The sequence below is a fragment of the Tiliqua scincoides genome, chromosome 2 (genome assembly GCF_035046505.1).
Source record: "Tiliqua scincoides isolate rTilSci1 chromosome 2, rTilSci1.hap2, whole genome shotgun sequence".
Lineage (NCBI taxonomy): Eukaryota > Metazoa > Chordata > Lepidosauria > Squamata > Scincidae > Tiliqua > Tiliqua scincoides.
The window spans coordinates 210760937-210776165 of record NC_089822.1 but is presented as its reverse complement, the minus strand read 5'-3'; the positions used below and the strand labels follow the sequence as shown (position 1 = coordinate 210776165).

The following is a 15229-nucleotide window of genomic DNA, read 5'->3' as shown; positions in this document are numbered from 1 at the left end:
GACAGGATTTACATGAAAGCATTATGGATCAGTTGGCAGTATTGCAGCTTCCAACAGGTTTTGTGACACATCAGCTACCTTTCAACAATACTCAGTTCCAGGGATGGGCAAGTCCAGCACAGCTAGACTTGAGTTGAGTTACAAGTCTCTGCCCCCTGCAACTCAACTCAAAAACAAGTCATAACGGGGGCACTTTCCACATCGCCCAAAGCATTTTCATGACTTGAAAAGACTCATGTCACAAGCTGTTCCCTTTGAACAGCCAGCCGTGGAAAAAAAATGGAGTTGTGTGTGTGTGTGAGTTCTTTTTAACCATTCCCCTAATGTCCCCATCCCATCTGTAAACAAGCTGGGAGAGGTGGGACAGACTGTGAGAGAGCGGGGACAAAGTGGCAAGAGGGAAGAGGGTCACGCACAGCAGCTGTGAGGCTTACCAGGACAACCCAATCCTTGGCAGCTCTGCTTAGAAGTAGTTCCATTGTAGCTGGTCATTCAATGAGGCTTCCTCCTCCCAAGTAACAATGGAGCTCACCAGTAGTGTACCTAGATTGGGTGCAAAGCACAAAGTTTTGCAGGGAGCCTCACCTCGGCTTGCAAAGTACTACATGTTGTATGGAGCCTCACCACAGGCATGCAAGTGGCCCCCTCACCTTCAGAGTGGGGGCGTCAGGTGAGGCAGAACTGCCCTATTATTGTCCTTGGAACAGCACCACAGCTGCCCTGCCTGTTTATACCCAAGGAAGCTCTCCTTATGCCCACTTTCTCCGGTGTAAGGAGAGCCTCCTCAGGTATATGCAGGTGGGGCAGCTGTGGTGCTGTTCCATTGACTACGATAGGGCAGTTCTGCCTCACCTGCTGCCCTGCACTGCATGTCCCTGCTTCAGAGCCATTCTGGTTGCCTAGCGGTGAGGCTCTGTGCAACACATAGTACTTTGCAAGCCGAGGTGAGGCTCCCTGCAAAACCTCCCTGCTGCTTGCCCAATGATGTCACCACTAGGTTTTTCACATGCCAAAAAAGGTAAGTAAGCACACCCAGACACAGACAGAGTCAGTGCGCATGCATGGGGAATTAGTGCCGAGTCAGGTGGCCTCAGACTCGAGTTCATGCCCCAATCATTGGTTCATTGGTGCAGGTGACTCGTGTACATGAGTCAGCAAAAATATGTGCTTTTTGCGACTCAGACTTGAGTCACTTGATTCAAGTTCCCATCCCTGGTCAGTTCCCGTAATTCAGTCAGGGCCAGCCTGTCCACAAAGTGACCTGAAAATATTGTGTTGAGTGGCGAGTTGGAGGGGAACGGTGAATTGATGAGAGCTATCTGCATGCCATGTCTTTTCCTCAGCCCTTCTAGCCCATCACATATAAGGTGACCAGATGTCATAAACACAAAAGAGAGCCAAGCACCCCAAAATGTAGGACATCCAAAAAAAGTAGGACATGACAAGATAAAAACGAAAACCATTTGTATATTGATTTCACGTGATTAATTTAAACACCATATTACTTATTATTAAATGTAAAACTATATTATAATTTACTGCATATAATTAATTACAAGAAGGCTATGCACTGCCTGCAGGGTCTGCTCACAGGGAAAAGGAGGACATTTAAGATCTTTTCCAGGACACAAGTTAAAAAATAGGACATGTCCTGGAAAGAGAAGATGTCTGGTCACCCTGATCACTGAGGAACTGCTTAAATCAACTCTCTGATCCACTTTGGAGCAGCTGCAGAGGTTCAGGGCAGTCAGTGACAGCCCACTTCTTCCTTCACCACCACTGGGCAGGAAGGGCAGGAAAAGCTGCTGGCACTGCCCTACTCCACCCGTTTGCCCTCCACCAGGCTCCTTAAGAAGAGAGTGAGCTGGGAGTCCAGTATGCTGCACTCTTCCTGTTTATTTGAAACAGGATAACATGGAGGTGGGTGGTGATATTGGACCTGTAGGTAAGTGAGATGTGGGTAAGATTGCACCATATTGCCCTTCTTGCCCTCTTTCTAGTTAGATGGGCTAGGAGGAAGCAGCAGTGTTGTGGAAGGTAGATTTTGCATGCCAGTGAGCATGGCTTGAGCTCCTACTAGGCCTGGATTGAGTTGAATGTGATTAGAAATGAAATTCACTGGAAGACCTGGATGGAATTTGGTCTCAGTTGATTTTACTAGAAGCTGCTACTGTATCATATTCAAAATGTTACAGAATTCCAGTACCCTGAGTAATGCTAATGTGGTCATATTCCTATTATGGAAGAGAATTTTGGTAATGAGGCTTAAATTAATTTATCGGAAGGTGAAGACTTTCAGAATGGATGTGCTTTAAAAATAAATGAATGCCCTTTTTTCTCTTTCATTCTTCTTTCTCTACAAGTTGAATGCATTATTTATTATGGAGCATTAATTTATTTTTTAAAAAATGATATTACTAAAAAAAATAAAAGCTAGACTGTAAACAAAAAAAAGAGAAAAATCCAATTTTAATTAAAAGGCAATTAAAAAATTTCATTGTGTAAGTACAGTAGGAGGAAATACTGTCCCAGTTTTATTTATCCAGGTTTCACGTTGAGGCTGATATAACCATAAGCATTAGGGTATCTTTCTGAAGTCAGAATGATAGTTAGCAGTGCCAACCTTGCCATGAAGTAACCTGAAATGGTCACATGGAGTGACACCCTTGGAGACCCATCTGTCCATCACCCTCTCCAAGCTGCTGGGTGCTCTGATCCTCTTCTAACTTGCTGCAAGCTGCTGGAAGAAGGAGGTGGGGAGCTGCTACAGCTCTGGATTTCATTTCTATGAAGCACCAAGCAGGCAGGGATGGGGAATTTGAAACCTTTTCCTTTCCCTTGACTTACGAAGAGTGTGGCATGCAGCCCCACTGCTCCACACCACTTCTGTTTGCAATGAGCAGGAGCAGGGGATGATGGGTTCCCAGCATCTTCTGCTCCTCTACTTCACAGAGAAGTGACTTGAATCAGGGAGGTTGCATACCACACTCTTTGTAAATAAAGGGGGAGGGACCAGGGAATGTTTGCTTGTTCTCCCTCCTGTTTTTCCCCCTCATCCATGGGGGTGCATGCACACACAGATGTAGCATGGGGGGGGGATTTAGGCAGCACAGGGGTACATGCTGCCCTTGACAGCAAGATAACCCTCTCAGTTCATCTCTGTGATCTGTGGCATTGTTGTTGCTTGAAATGTAGCCTTGTGGGCACAGCAGCACATTGCAGATCTTGTTGTCATGTGGCTCTGCATGTGACTGTGCTGATTTCAACCAGCCAACATTTCACCCATTCTTGCCCCATATCCACTTCCCTCTTTTCTTCTGTCAACTCTTTAGTATCTCTTTTAAATTATGAGCCCTTTGAGACAAAGACCTATCTTCTCACTCTCTGTAAAGTATCATGGGCACAGATGGCACCATGCAAATGGTGAAGCATCTATTGTGTGTGTGTGTGCATGTGCATGTGTGTGTGTGTGTGTGTGAGAGAGAGAGAGAGAGAGAGAGAGAGAGAGAGAGAGAGAGAGAGAGAGATTTAATAGCATGGTTGAAATCATTACAACTGCATAGGCAGTTGCTTCACAGAAATTCTTGCCATGTAGTGTTCCCTTTATTGTGTTTTCACATAGCAGCCACGCTGCTGATCTCACTACGATCACACTACACTTGGGTCAAAGAAGGAAAATAATGTCAATTACAGACTGAGAAGACCAAAGCTGAATATTGGACAAAATGCTCTCAAAATGCTTCTTTGCTCATCATTCCAAACCAAATTGTAATTTTTTTTAAGAATATAGTTGATTTGAAATTATATGCAGGACAGCCTAGGTTCCAATCTATTTTGCCCAAAGTTCAGCTTTTTTCATTTTTATTTTTATTTTTTTCCAGTCTAGGTAGGAAAATATAAATGCTCAACAGGTCAAAAAACCACAAAAGACAAGAAAGGCAGGAAGACTCTCTCATACACTGATAGCCCATTTCTAAGGTCGGCTAGCGCTGATGCAGTGGCTGCTGTGCTGGCACTAGCTGGCACAAATGTGCCATAAAGCATATTTGTGGTAACTCAGGAGTAGGGAGCACTGGCAGGAAGGCCAGCATCATCCTGCTGCTACTGAATCCAGCCTGATGGCAGGCTGCATGGGTAAGTACAGTGCCAAGTGGTGCAGGGGCAGGGGGCGGGCAGAACAAAGGCAGGGAGGGGTGTAACAGAGCCAGGGGAGGGCAGAATGGGAGATGTATCAGGCCTGGGTAGAGGTCTCGGAGGGGGTAGAGTCGACAGAGGAAGTCTCCACCATATCTTAATCCCCTTCTGAGGCCTGAAAGCCCTACATGGGGCTTCTGGGACTTGCACCAGCAAGCTCGCTCGTGCAGATCTGAGTAGCCCCACTGATTGGGCTGGGGCTGCTCACAGCTTAAGGGAACAAATGTTCCCTTACCCCAAGGAGATCTCCAGCCTGTTCAATTTTAGTGTTGGAAGCAGGGTGGACCATGTGAGCTGCATAGCTGTGAAACATAGGGCACAATCCTAACCCACTTTCCAGCACTGACATAAAGGCAGTGCAGCTCCTAGGTAAGAAACAAACATTCCCTTACTTTGAGGAAGGCTCCGTGAATGCCCCCAATTGCAGGATGCAGCACATGTCCCATTGGCACAGCTATGTCAGTGCTGGAAAGTGGGTTAGGATTTGGACCATAGTTCCATAGTTCATAGGGTGGTGAAACATAGCTTCATAGTTTTATTATGGATTTTCAGTTGTATCAACTTCTGTGGTATATATATTAAGTAGGTATGAGGCATGGCTGAGAGAGACCTCTACTTCTACCTTGTTACAGACTCTACAGTCACCAGGAATCAGAGAAGTGGAGGTTGCACTTGGACACTGGTGAGAGCAGAACCTCTTCTGTACTGTGGATACTGGGGTCCTCACTCCATACATGTCCTTTCTAGTATAACAACCAGAATTTGAGTAGTAATTTATAATTGATAGTAAGTGCTCTAATCATTCCCTAGAGATATTAAAATGTGAGAAAATGACTCAGTTCCTTTCAAATGTATTTTTTGTTATTAATCCCATGAGACACAAAAACAACACAACACAATGGTCAATTATCACAACACAACACAACACAATGATCAATACAACTCTGATGACTAACTTAAAAAAAAAGAAGCTAGGTGTGAAATAGCACATAGAATGGCTGCTGTGCACCAAGTTGCACAGCATTGCTGCAGATTTACAATTTTTCTATCCAAGGAGGGCCAGCTCCTCTATGAGGCCAGCTGATATGGGCTGAAGCAGCAGCAGATTGTAGGGAGTGGAAAATTTAGGGCATCTTTCACTTCAGATCTGCTGCTGCCACCTGCATTCCCTCTCTAAAGGATCAGCACTGTTTTGCAGACCTCTTCAGAAGCTGCATCCTGTCAAATCATGACAAGGCCTTTGGATGTTTGGCATTGACATATGTTGTTGGCATCCTTCAGTCTCGGAAGACTATGGTATCGTGCTCTGAATAGTGGTTCTGGAACAGAGTGTCCTCTCCAGTACATGAAGCCTGGGTAAAGTCGATATGGAAGACAGACTATTACCCATGTAGCAAATCCCCCCTCTCCATGTCGCTGAAATGGTCCAGTGGAAAGGCAGAGGCCAATACGGTTGGTTCCAGCTGCATCGCAGGAGTTGCCAGAACGTGACTGTGTACAGCCATGAACTGCCTCAGGGACTCCAGCTCTGGATTTTGCCTCAAGGTTGACTCCTGAAGCCTTTTCCATAACTGGATGTAGCCACAAGGCAGTGGAGGTTTGGGATCAGAGTTTTCCTTCTCTTAGATGAGCTGCCTTCCCAGGCTATCAAGTCCCATCTACCCAGTGGCTGTTTAGTCACCTCTTATGACAGGTACAGCCAAAGGAGGGCCTATTCTTATCCCCAGCCCCCAGGGCATTGACATAATCTGGACATTAACCAACTTCCAGGTTGCCAAGCTCCAAGCTTGCAAGTTATCCAGCAGGTGTTGCTGTTTATTTCTGTTCCTTCACAAGATCTCTCTCTCTCTCTCTCTCTCTCTCTCCCCATTAGTGCAACAGATTTTCTGCTGTCAACAGTGGCTATGGTTTGCCTAGTCACAGACGCTTGAGTGTCTGGGGAACTTGGATATATCTTGGCATGCTTCTTCACCCTTCCCCGCAGATTCTTAACCTGCAACCATCATCATTAAAATCTCTGTGATGTCATTGCACATAACAGGGACTCTCATGGAAATTGCTGAAGGCTACAACCTGAATGAGCACCAGTAAAGGGCAATGAAAGGCCAATAGAAATGGCAGGCAGGTTGCTGTCACCATCTGGATACCTTGCCATACCAAGGCTGGGTTTGTTACTCTGGGCAGTAGTGAAGACCGCTGCAGGCCATTGAGTTGTGATGTGTTAGATCTTGGGGTGAATACAATTACAGTAATCCTAATGCTATGATGCTACAGTGTAAAGTTGGTGCCATATAGCACAATGTACAATATACTAACATTATGTTACTCAACATTGATCATACTCTCCAGATGTTTTTGAATAACATTAGTCCAGAGATACCAGTACTGATTCTGTTCTCTGCAGTACCCACAGTAGACACTATGAAGAGGAAAAAGCATGGGGGTTGGAGCACAAACATAGTCCCTACCAAATGAGTAGGTAATTCTTTTCTCCTGTTTATATGAGCTATGGTGCAACTACCTGCAAATGGATAAGATCAGCATTGGCTGACATCGTCACCTCCATGAACTTTGCTGATTTTAGCTTCCTCCCCCTGGGGGGAGGTTGCAGAAGATGAAAAGAAAAAGGATTGGGGGAGGCACCAAAGCATCACGCTTAGTTACAAAGCACCATCCTCTCCACAACACACACAACTTCCAGTTTCTTCCCTTGGCCCAAATATTGGAAAAGCTCTGCTCGTAAGCACCAAGACCACAAAGGCAAAAAAATCATCTCACTACCCCAATCTTTGCCAGCTGAAAAAACTGATTTCAGATCAGGCACTTGACAATCCTGCAGGTTGCTTCTTATGACATACAATCATTACAGGACAGAGGAAAATAGAGAATTCTGAGGATCACAGCTATTCTGATGACTGAACATAACACAAGCCTGTTCCTTTGTTAAACTGGTGATATGATATACCTTCAAAAGAACCGACAGATTGCTTTTGTTATGTGTGAAAGTACCAGTTGTGAATGAAGGCTCTTTACGCAGATGTAACTTAGAATTGAGCAAGTCCAGGCTGACACCCAACTCACTCACTGGCAGAGTGCCATTCCAGGTTCTAGCACTCACCCCACAATCCTGTGCAAAGACTAGGGCATTTCTTACAGTTGGCTAAAGATGCTTGGCTTGTTTGTCAAGAGCAGGGGTGCCCAAACCCCAGCCCAGGGGCCTTTTGTGGCCCTCAGGTACCCCAATCTGGCCTATGGATTCTCCAATGAGCCTCTGGCACACCAGACACTTGCTGGAGCCCACATGGGTCTGATGTGACTGCACTCAGTGTGAGGGCCAACTGCTCGACCTCTCATGTGAGCTGCGGGCTGAGGCTCCCTCTGCTGCTTGCTGTTTCATGTCTGTGAAGCAGCAATGGCAGCAAAGGAAAGGTCAGCCTTGCTCGGCACAAGGCCTTTTACAGGCTTTGAACTGTCATGAGACCGTCATTCATTCATGTTCCATCTGTAATATATTCATTTATGTAAATTTTTGTAAATTTATTTAAATTTTAAATGTACATTAATTCTTTTTTTCTGGCCCCCAACACACTGTCAGAGAGATGACGTGGCCCTCCTGTCAAAAAGTTTGGACACCCGTGGTCAAGGGCAACAGATACAGAACTCGCAAGTAGCAGCAGCAGAAGTCCTTACCAAAGTGATCCTCCACAATGGTGGTAGGCAATCTCAAACAGTGGCACATTAAATCACAGCATTGTGTTGTCAGTATGTTGGCAGTAAATTATGGAGGAATGGCAGACATCCCAAAGTAGATTTGCCGGCTTTTTACAGGTATATTATACTGCATAGCACAATGGGGAAACTAGTAAATTAGCCATGAAACTACTAGAGGGAGAATGAGGGATGTAGTGTAGAAAATAAAGTCAGTTCTATGACTCAAACTGCTCCTGCATGGGAATACTACCAATGCAGTTGTGCATTCCTTGCTTTTAGTTACATGAAGCTCTTTTCTACCAACAGTCCAGCAGCCTTCCCACTCAGAGCTAACTTTGGAATATGCTACATTGTTGCAGAATAAGGACACTCATACTTTCTGTTGACTGTTTTGTCCCCCACCCTTCCTGCTTTTTTCTTTTGAAGTCTTTCTCCAGCAAACCTTTCACTGAGTAATCCTTAGTCACATCAATAGTCAGTAGTCTCCTCAAGTGCTGGAAAGCTACACCCCTGAACAAAGTGACACTGCAAACATTGTGAAACCTCCCACCATCAACCTGGTAAAAGCAAAAGAGAGTTCCGGTAACCTGTAGCTATGAATATAACGTACATTCCCAGGAAAATTGGAATTTATTACATTGTATCATGCTTGTCTACAGTTGCAGCTTCTCATGGAATTCTTCTCATCATTATTGGTCATGGCAACGTTTTGCTTTCTTCTTCCCTTTGCTGCATAATGTTTGGACTAACTTTTACATTTGAACTTTTTCCTCTCTCCCAGACCTCCTGAAATAAGGTATTTGTGAAACTGAAAGGCAGCATTTGCTTTTCAGGTTAGATGAGGGGCATCAAACATAAGGCCTGCAGGTCAGATGCAATCCGCAGAAGTTATTTATCTGACCTGCATGATAGTTGGGCTCTCCCAGCATCACCATCAGCTGCTCTCAGTTGCTGAACTGCGAAGTGACACATTGGCAGAAGAAGAATCTTTTATTACAGTCAGTGACCAGTACACAAACCATTGGCAGAAGCAGCATGCTGAAAGGGCAGCCCTGGGAGAGTCCACTTATCATGCAGGCTACCCTCTCAGCAGCGCTGCTTCTGTCACAGCTGAAAGGGTGGTTCACATGATAATTGACTTCTTCCAGCGCTGCTCTTTCAGCAGCATTGTTTCTGCAGAGGTGCTGGGAGGGAGAGATGGAAGGAGGCCTCAGAAGGTGAAGTACAGTATGGGGGGGCAGACCAAGAGGGGTGAAAAGGGAGCCCAATTATCATGTGGGCCACACTTTCAACAGTGCTGCTTCTGCCAAGTTGTCACTATGCAGGGCACCTTTCAGCTGCTGAGCTGTGAAGTGACACCTCAACAAGAATGGCACTGATGAAAGGGTAGCCCACATGGCAATTGAGCTCTCCCATATATTGAAAGTATGATCATGATTTGCATATTTTCTGTCATTTGCAGCTAATATGTTCCTAAGTGAGAAAAAAAATGTTTATTTCTAGTCATTGCCTGATTAAATGATGTCACTTCCTGTGTGCCAATTAACCAGCCTACCAGGCTAGTTACCGGTTATTGCCTATTACTGATTGAATCATCTTTTTACACTTTTTATGTTTTACATAAAAATGAACGCACGCAATGCCTCTTATATTTCTCAGACTCACAATTCACAATTTTCTCTCATTTTTTTCCTGTGTGTAATGTACCAAAGGACTCTGTTGCTTTTGCTTTTTGAGAGTTAATGTTTTTACAATAGGTATATACAAATTAACAGTAGCAGAAACTCCTGCACAAGAAAAAAAAAAAACTGCAAGAAATTCATGTAGGGAATCTATAGACCAAATATATTTTCTGAAAAAGAGGTACTATTTAATTCAGAAAATAAAGTTGTATTTTCTTCTATGCATGCAAGCACCACATATTGTTTCTCTGAAGGCTAAGATCAACATTATTTAGCTGGTGAAATAATACTTTAAAATACATGGAATTCTATGTCAACTTGAATCATTATTCTCCATAAATGATATTTTAGAAATTGTTAAGGCTCTGATTTAAAATTGTTTGTGCTTATGAAATCTACAGTGCATTCAAGAAATTGGTATTATGAATGAGCTGAAAATCCTCTATGCGTATTATTGGCACATATAACGCTTAAATGCGTGACACTGGCACACTAACAACATACTTTCAAGCCATCAAACAAAATTTCTATAATTTCAAACAATTTCTATAACAATCTTTAAAAATGTGTGTGGATAGAGTTTTAAGCAATTCAGCTGCCAATGCATGTTTCTTAAAAATAAAAATAGTTTTTCACCAACACAACTGTTTTCAGCAAAAGAAATGGTGAATAGTATTCTTCTCAAGAAGCAGAGAAAACATGCAATGCTTACAATAATTCTGGTTCATCTTCATGCTCCTGCTTTATTTTACAAAAGCACCATTTTATCATTTTCCTTTTGAAAATCCTTTTTGTTTGTGTGTCCAAGAAACCAAGGAACTGATTATAGGGATTCTCACACTTGAGGCTTAAATTGGTTAATTCTCTAGGGCCAGTGGTTCTCACACATTTAGCACTGGAACCCACTTTTTAGAATGAGAATCTGTCAGGACCCACCGGAAGTGATGTCATGACTGGAAGTGACATCCTCAAGCAGGAAATGTTTTAACAATCCTAGGCTGCAATCCCACCCACACTTACCCAGGAGTAAGTCCCATTTACTATCATTGTTAAAATATACATAGTAGCTTGTTAAAAGTATAGGTCTGTAACATTTCCCCAAATGCAGTCACATACCATGGCAGCATCAAGCCTAATATATTAAAAATCAAATATTGAAATGAATGAGGACCCACCTGAAATAGGCTTGTGACCCACCTTGTGAGTCCCAACCCAGTTTGAGAAACACTGCTCTAGGCAAACAAAAAAATATAGCACCTGGATTCACTGGCATTCCTGGAGAGGGGGCAAAACACTAAGTTTCTTCAGACACCTAGCCTCTGGTATAAAATCACCCCTCCTCCTTGCCTTCAGAACCAGTTGCTGCTGCAAAAGGTATGAAAGTGCCTGGATTCTAGGTTCAAAATCTAGAGTCAATTTTGCATTCAACTATATTTCATATTAACAGTCACATGCAGCACAAATAGAAAAAAAGAGCTAAAATGCACTTTTATCAACCCTCTGTGTTGGTAATTTAGGTACAGCCTAGCTTTGCTACAGTAGCAGCAAAGCTGTTGCTCTGTAAACTCACCTAAGCATTTGCATTGAAAGTAGTTCCATAAATTTTTAATATGTCTTTTTATCTCCTACAGCCATTTTCTTACTTAAAATTCCACTGACAATGCAATTCTAGGTATGTCTACTCAGAAGTCCCATTGAGTCAAATAGGATTTATTCCCAGGTAAATGTATAGATCGCAGCCTTTATCTGGTTAAAGGATCCAATCCTATCCAACTTTCCAGTGCTAACGTAGCTATGGTAATGGGGATACACTGCATTCTGTGGTGGGGTATCTGTCACAGAGGCCTCCTCAAGGAAGGGAGCATTTGTTCTCTCACCTTGGGGCTGCACTGAGGCTGCATCAGTGCTGGAAAGTTGGATAGAATTGGGCCCTCAATACGTTATCAAGTTTTATTATGAAAACTGGTGAGAACATTTATCATATCTATTTTCAGACCAATATTTTGTTTCAGACATAAAAGAGAATAAGGCCAGCAGCTTAAATACACTTCCTGGAAGTGTGTGTGCCATCAGTTTTAATTAATTCCACCACCACCCCCAATTTATAGCCCACTGATCCACATTTATGTTTAAAAATATTTCATTAGAAAAAAAATTGAACGTAGCCACTAGATTTTAACCAAACTGGTTAAAACTCTGATATTGGTGGTAGACTAACAGCACAATCCTATGCATATTTACTCAGAAGTAAGCACCATTGAACTAAATGGGACTTACACAGGAAACTATGTATAGGATTGCACACTAAAACATCCGTAACCTCATATTTTCAAAAAAGCTTTTGTGGATGGTACTTCAAATTTGCCCAGACTTGCCCCAACTTGCCCAGACCTGCCCTTGGCCGAGTCTTTTACAACTGTGAATGTCACAGTTTTACCAGGTTGGCGGTGGCATGTTAACAATGCTCTCTTTTCAAAACTGAAAACATGGCTATCATGGGGTATGCCTTTCACAAAGCCTATTCAGTTTTTGGTTTCAAACTTACAACTGAAATAACTGCCAAACCCTCATCATTCTCCACTAGATAGCCTAGATCCAAAAAACTGCACTAGGTCTGCATGCCCTAGGGAGGTTAAAATTCGCATTTCTCAAAAGAGCAGTCTCCCATGCACACAAGGCCTGGACTACATCTAAAGTAACTTCCTGGAATCCTGGTCACTGCATAGATCCCAAAGCAATTATTTGGTCTGAGGCTGTTATTGTTTTTATTAAAAGAGTGGTTTCTTTGTGTGTGTTTTTTAAAGTTCAATCATTTTTAAGTAGTAAAATATCTAGAGTTTCTAATTTAAATTTCAAACTTTTAAAATGTAAACTAGCACATTAAAGTTGTACATTCACAGCTCTGTCCTGAACTCATTGCATACAAATAATTCCTACTGAAATTAATGGAATTTTCATCCACTTAAGTTGTTTGGGATTTGGGTAAATATTTTATTTAGTCCATCAGAGTCCAGGAAAACTTCAACAATTACATTTTGAGGGCTTCAATTAGGCCTTCAATGAAACAGTTGGCAATGCCTGCTTTGTGTGCCTGCTTGTATTGGTGTATTTTTATCCAACATTCATCAGTGTAAAGCCACATTAAAAGGTTATTTTATTGGACAAGAAGGCATGGACAACTGAGTAGATTTTCTACAATTTTACTTCAAGAAATTTGACTCCATGCTTGACAGCTGTTTGGGAATAAAGAAACCTGGCCTGGATATTTACGTTAGACAAATCATATTTGTTCCATGCAGCTGTGTTTATGACCCTGAAACAGTCTGTGCAGCCAAATCACTAGAGAGGTTTAAAAATTCCAGTTGGTCAGAGTGTCTCATTCCCATCCCCACCCCCGCCTGGCCTTTCTCAACCCATCCCAAAATTATTGCTCAATATGTGCAGAAGTGGAATATCCAGGCAGAACTGGTTGGCAAAATGTTTTGGTGGTGAACTAAAAGCCAGTGTAAAAGGAAAAAAAAAGAGTTAAATTACTTTCATTTTTATTACAAATAGCCAAGGATTCTTTTTTCCAAAATATAAATCTGTAAAACAATCCTGTACAATTTCATTTACAGTATACAATCCAGAAAAGTACACAGTTAAAGAACTGCTCTTTATACATTAGCCCTTGGCCACAAAACAAAGAATTTGGCAGTACTACTACAACTTTAATGACTATGGGGTGAAAATCAACATATCAATTACATCATCTAATCATTATCAAAGTGGGATACATACATACATCATTGTACAGGGAATGTTATTTTTTTAACTGGAAACTGTCATCATGTTGTAGTTCTTGGAAGGGCTGGCTCTGCCAATTCTCCACTCATCTTTACAGCTGCTTCTGCTCTCAAGAGCTTTGGTATTCTTCACTGCTGGCTGAGGACCTTCATAGAGGACGCAAATAGACCCATCTTCTCCTATACGATAGGACACCTCAAAGGGGTCGACCCAAAGAGTTAATTCGCTGGGTAGGAGCTGGAAGAGTCTCTGGTGGCTTAGTCCGATCATGCCTGCTGCCTTTCCTATCAAGGGGTCCATCTTGTGATTGATTCTAATGCAGCGGTACCCTGAGCCTTTGGAGGGCATCAGGGGGAACCAGTGGTGCTTATAATGGTCTGTGAAGGGGAACAAAGGAAAAAAGGGAGAAGAGTTACAGCCTGCATAAGGTGGGCTAAGGCAGCTCCAATATATATTCAGGCAGCAGGCACCATCCCCCTCCTTCAGCCGTCCATCTGTACAGGGACTCAAAACAAGAGCTTGTGTGTGTGTGTGTCAGAAAGAGAAAGAGAGAGAGTGTGTGTGTGTGTCAGAGAGAGAAAAAGAGAATGAGAGAGTGTGTGTGTCAGAGAGAAAAGGAGGAGAGAGTGTGTGTGTCAGAGAGAGAGTCAGAGAGAAACAGAGAGAGATCAATGGAGAAAATAGTAGAAAGCGACTACTTTTGACTGGCAGTAGAAAGCAACTGCCCTGAGTGGGGGGGAGAAAACCCCACAGCACAATGGGGTATGGGTGCCACCCAAGGCCAGGGGACAGGCAACCCTCTCCCCACACGAATCAGGAGTGTGGTGCGCCAACAGTTAATTTCTCCTTCTTCCTCCCCCCATCCTCAGGGGACAGCGTGGAGAGACCCCCACCCCTCCCTCCTCCGGGGAGCCTGGGGCTGCTCGAGGGGTGGAAAAAGGAGGACGAGGAATGACAGGCGTAAGAGCCTGGGGGGCCGCCGGAGGGGGGAGGCGGAAGAGTTGGGAACTTGCAGCTTGTTCACTCAGAAGCGAGCCCGCGGCGCGCACTCCCAGGGAAGCAGGCGCAGGACGGCAGCCTTCCCGGGGCGAGGAGCGCGAGGCTGCCTGGGGGGGAGTCCTTGCGGGCTGCCCAGGCGGCGGGGCAGGGCGGCCGAGGGACGCCTCTGCCCCCCGGGAGGTCCAGCGCCGCGCCTCGCCTCGGCCGCTCACCTCGCAGCGCCTCCTGCAGGGACTCGCTGAAGCAGCGCAGCTCCTCGTCGCCGATGCCGCCGGGCGTCCTGAGGAGGCGGGTGATGAAGCCCGCGGCCGTGGAGATCTCCGTCTTCATGGCCCGGCCCGTCCTCCTTCCTGTCTGTGTGCTTCGCTCCTCGTTCTTCCTCCGCGGGGCGAGTCCGCGGCCGCGCCGCGTTCTGCGGCTGGGGGCGGAGGAGGCGGCGGTGGTGTTGGGAGGGCTCGGGGTGCCGATCCGCGGCGCCGGCCCAGCTGCTGCCGCCACCCGCTCAGCGCTGCTGCCGCCGCCGGGACCGAGCGCGAGGAGTAAACAGATCGAGAGACCCAGACGAGGGACGGCCTCCGCCCCGCCCCCGCCGCCAACGCTGGGGGGCGGGGCCTGCCGCAGCCAATGGCACCGCCTCCGAGCGGCTGCATCACAGAAACCAGGCGTTCCGTTGTGCGGACGCCAAACCGCCGGCCCGGATTGGGCGTGGAGTCGCGCCCCGCCCCTTGATGGACGTGCCGTGGTAGGGAGGAGGCCGTTGAGGAGCCAGAACGGTTAGGGAGGGCGGGGCTTCGGTTCACACCAATGGGGTGAGAGGGGTGGAGTCGATCGTGGGCGGAGCCTGAGGTCTGAGGGGA

General features: G+C 44.9%; 1 protein-coding gene across 1 annotated transcript; it reads right to left on the bottom strand.

Moving 5' to 3' along the window:
- Positions 1–13112: 13112 nt before the first annotated feature.
- On the bottom strand, positions 13113–14946 carry LOC136641021 (protein BTG1-like). Its single transcript, XM_066616587.1, has 2 exons — positions 14585–14946; positions 13113–13750 (listed from the first exon to the last, which is right to left on the bottom strand). The coding sequence occupies exons 1-2, from the start codon at positions 14700–14702 to the stop codon at positions 13398–13400; spliced, it is 471 nt and encodes a 156-aa protein (XP_066472684.1). The 5' UTR covers positions 14703–14946; the 3' UTR covers positions 13113–13397.
- Positions 14947–15229: the final 283 nt, after the last annotated feature.

What these genes read in the sequence shown, in the direction of transcription:
- LOC136641021 (XM_066616587.1), bottom strand. Translation starts at nt 14,702, where the DNA reads ATGAAGACGGAGATCTCCACGGCCGCGGGCTTCATCACCCGCCTCCTC. An exon ending in CCTGCAGGAGGCGCTGCGAG is followed by an intron (nt 13,751 to 14,584) that starts GTGAGCGGCCGA and finishes TCCCCTTCACAG; the next exon opens with ACCATTATAAGCACCACTGG.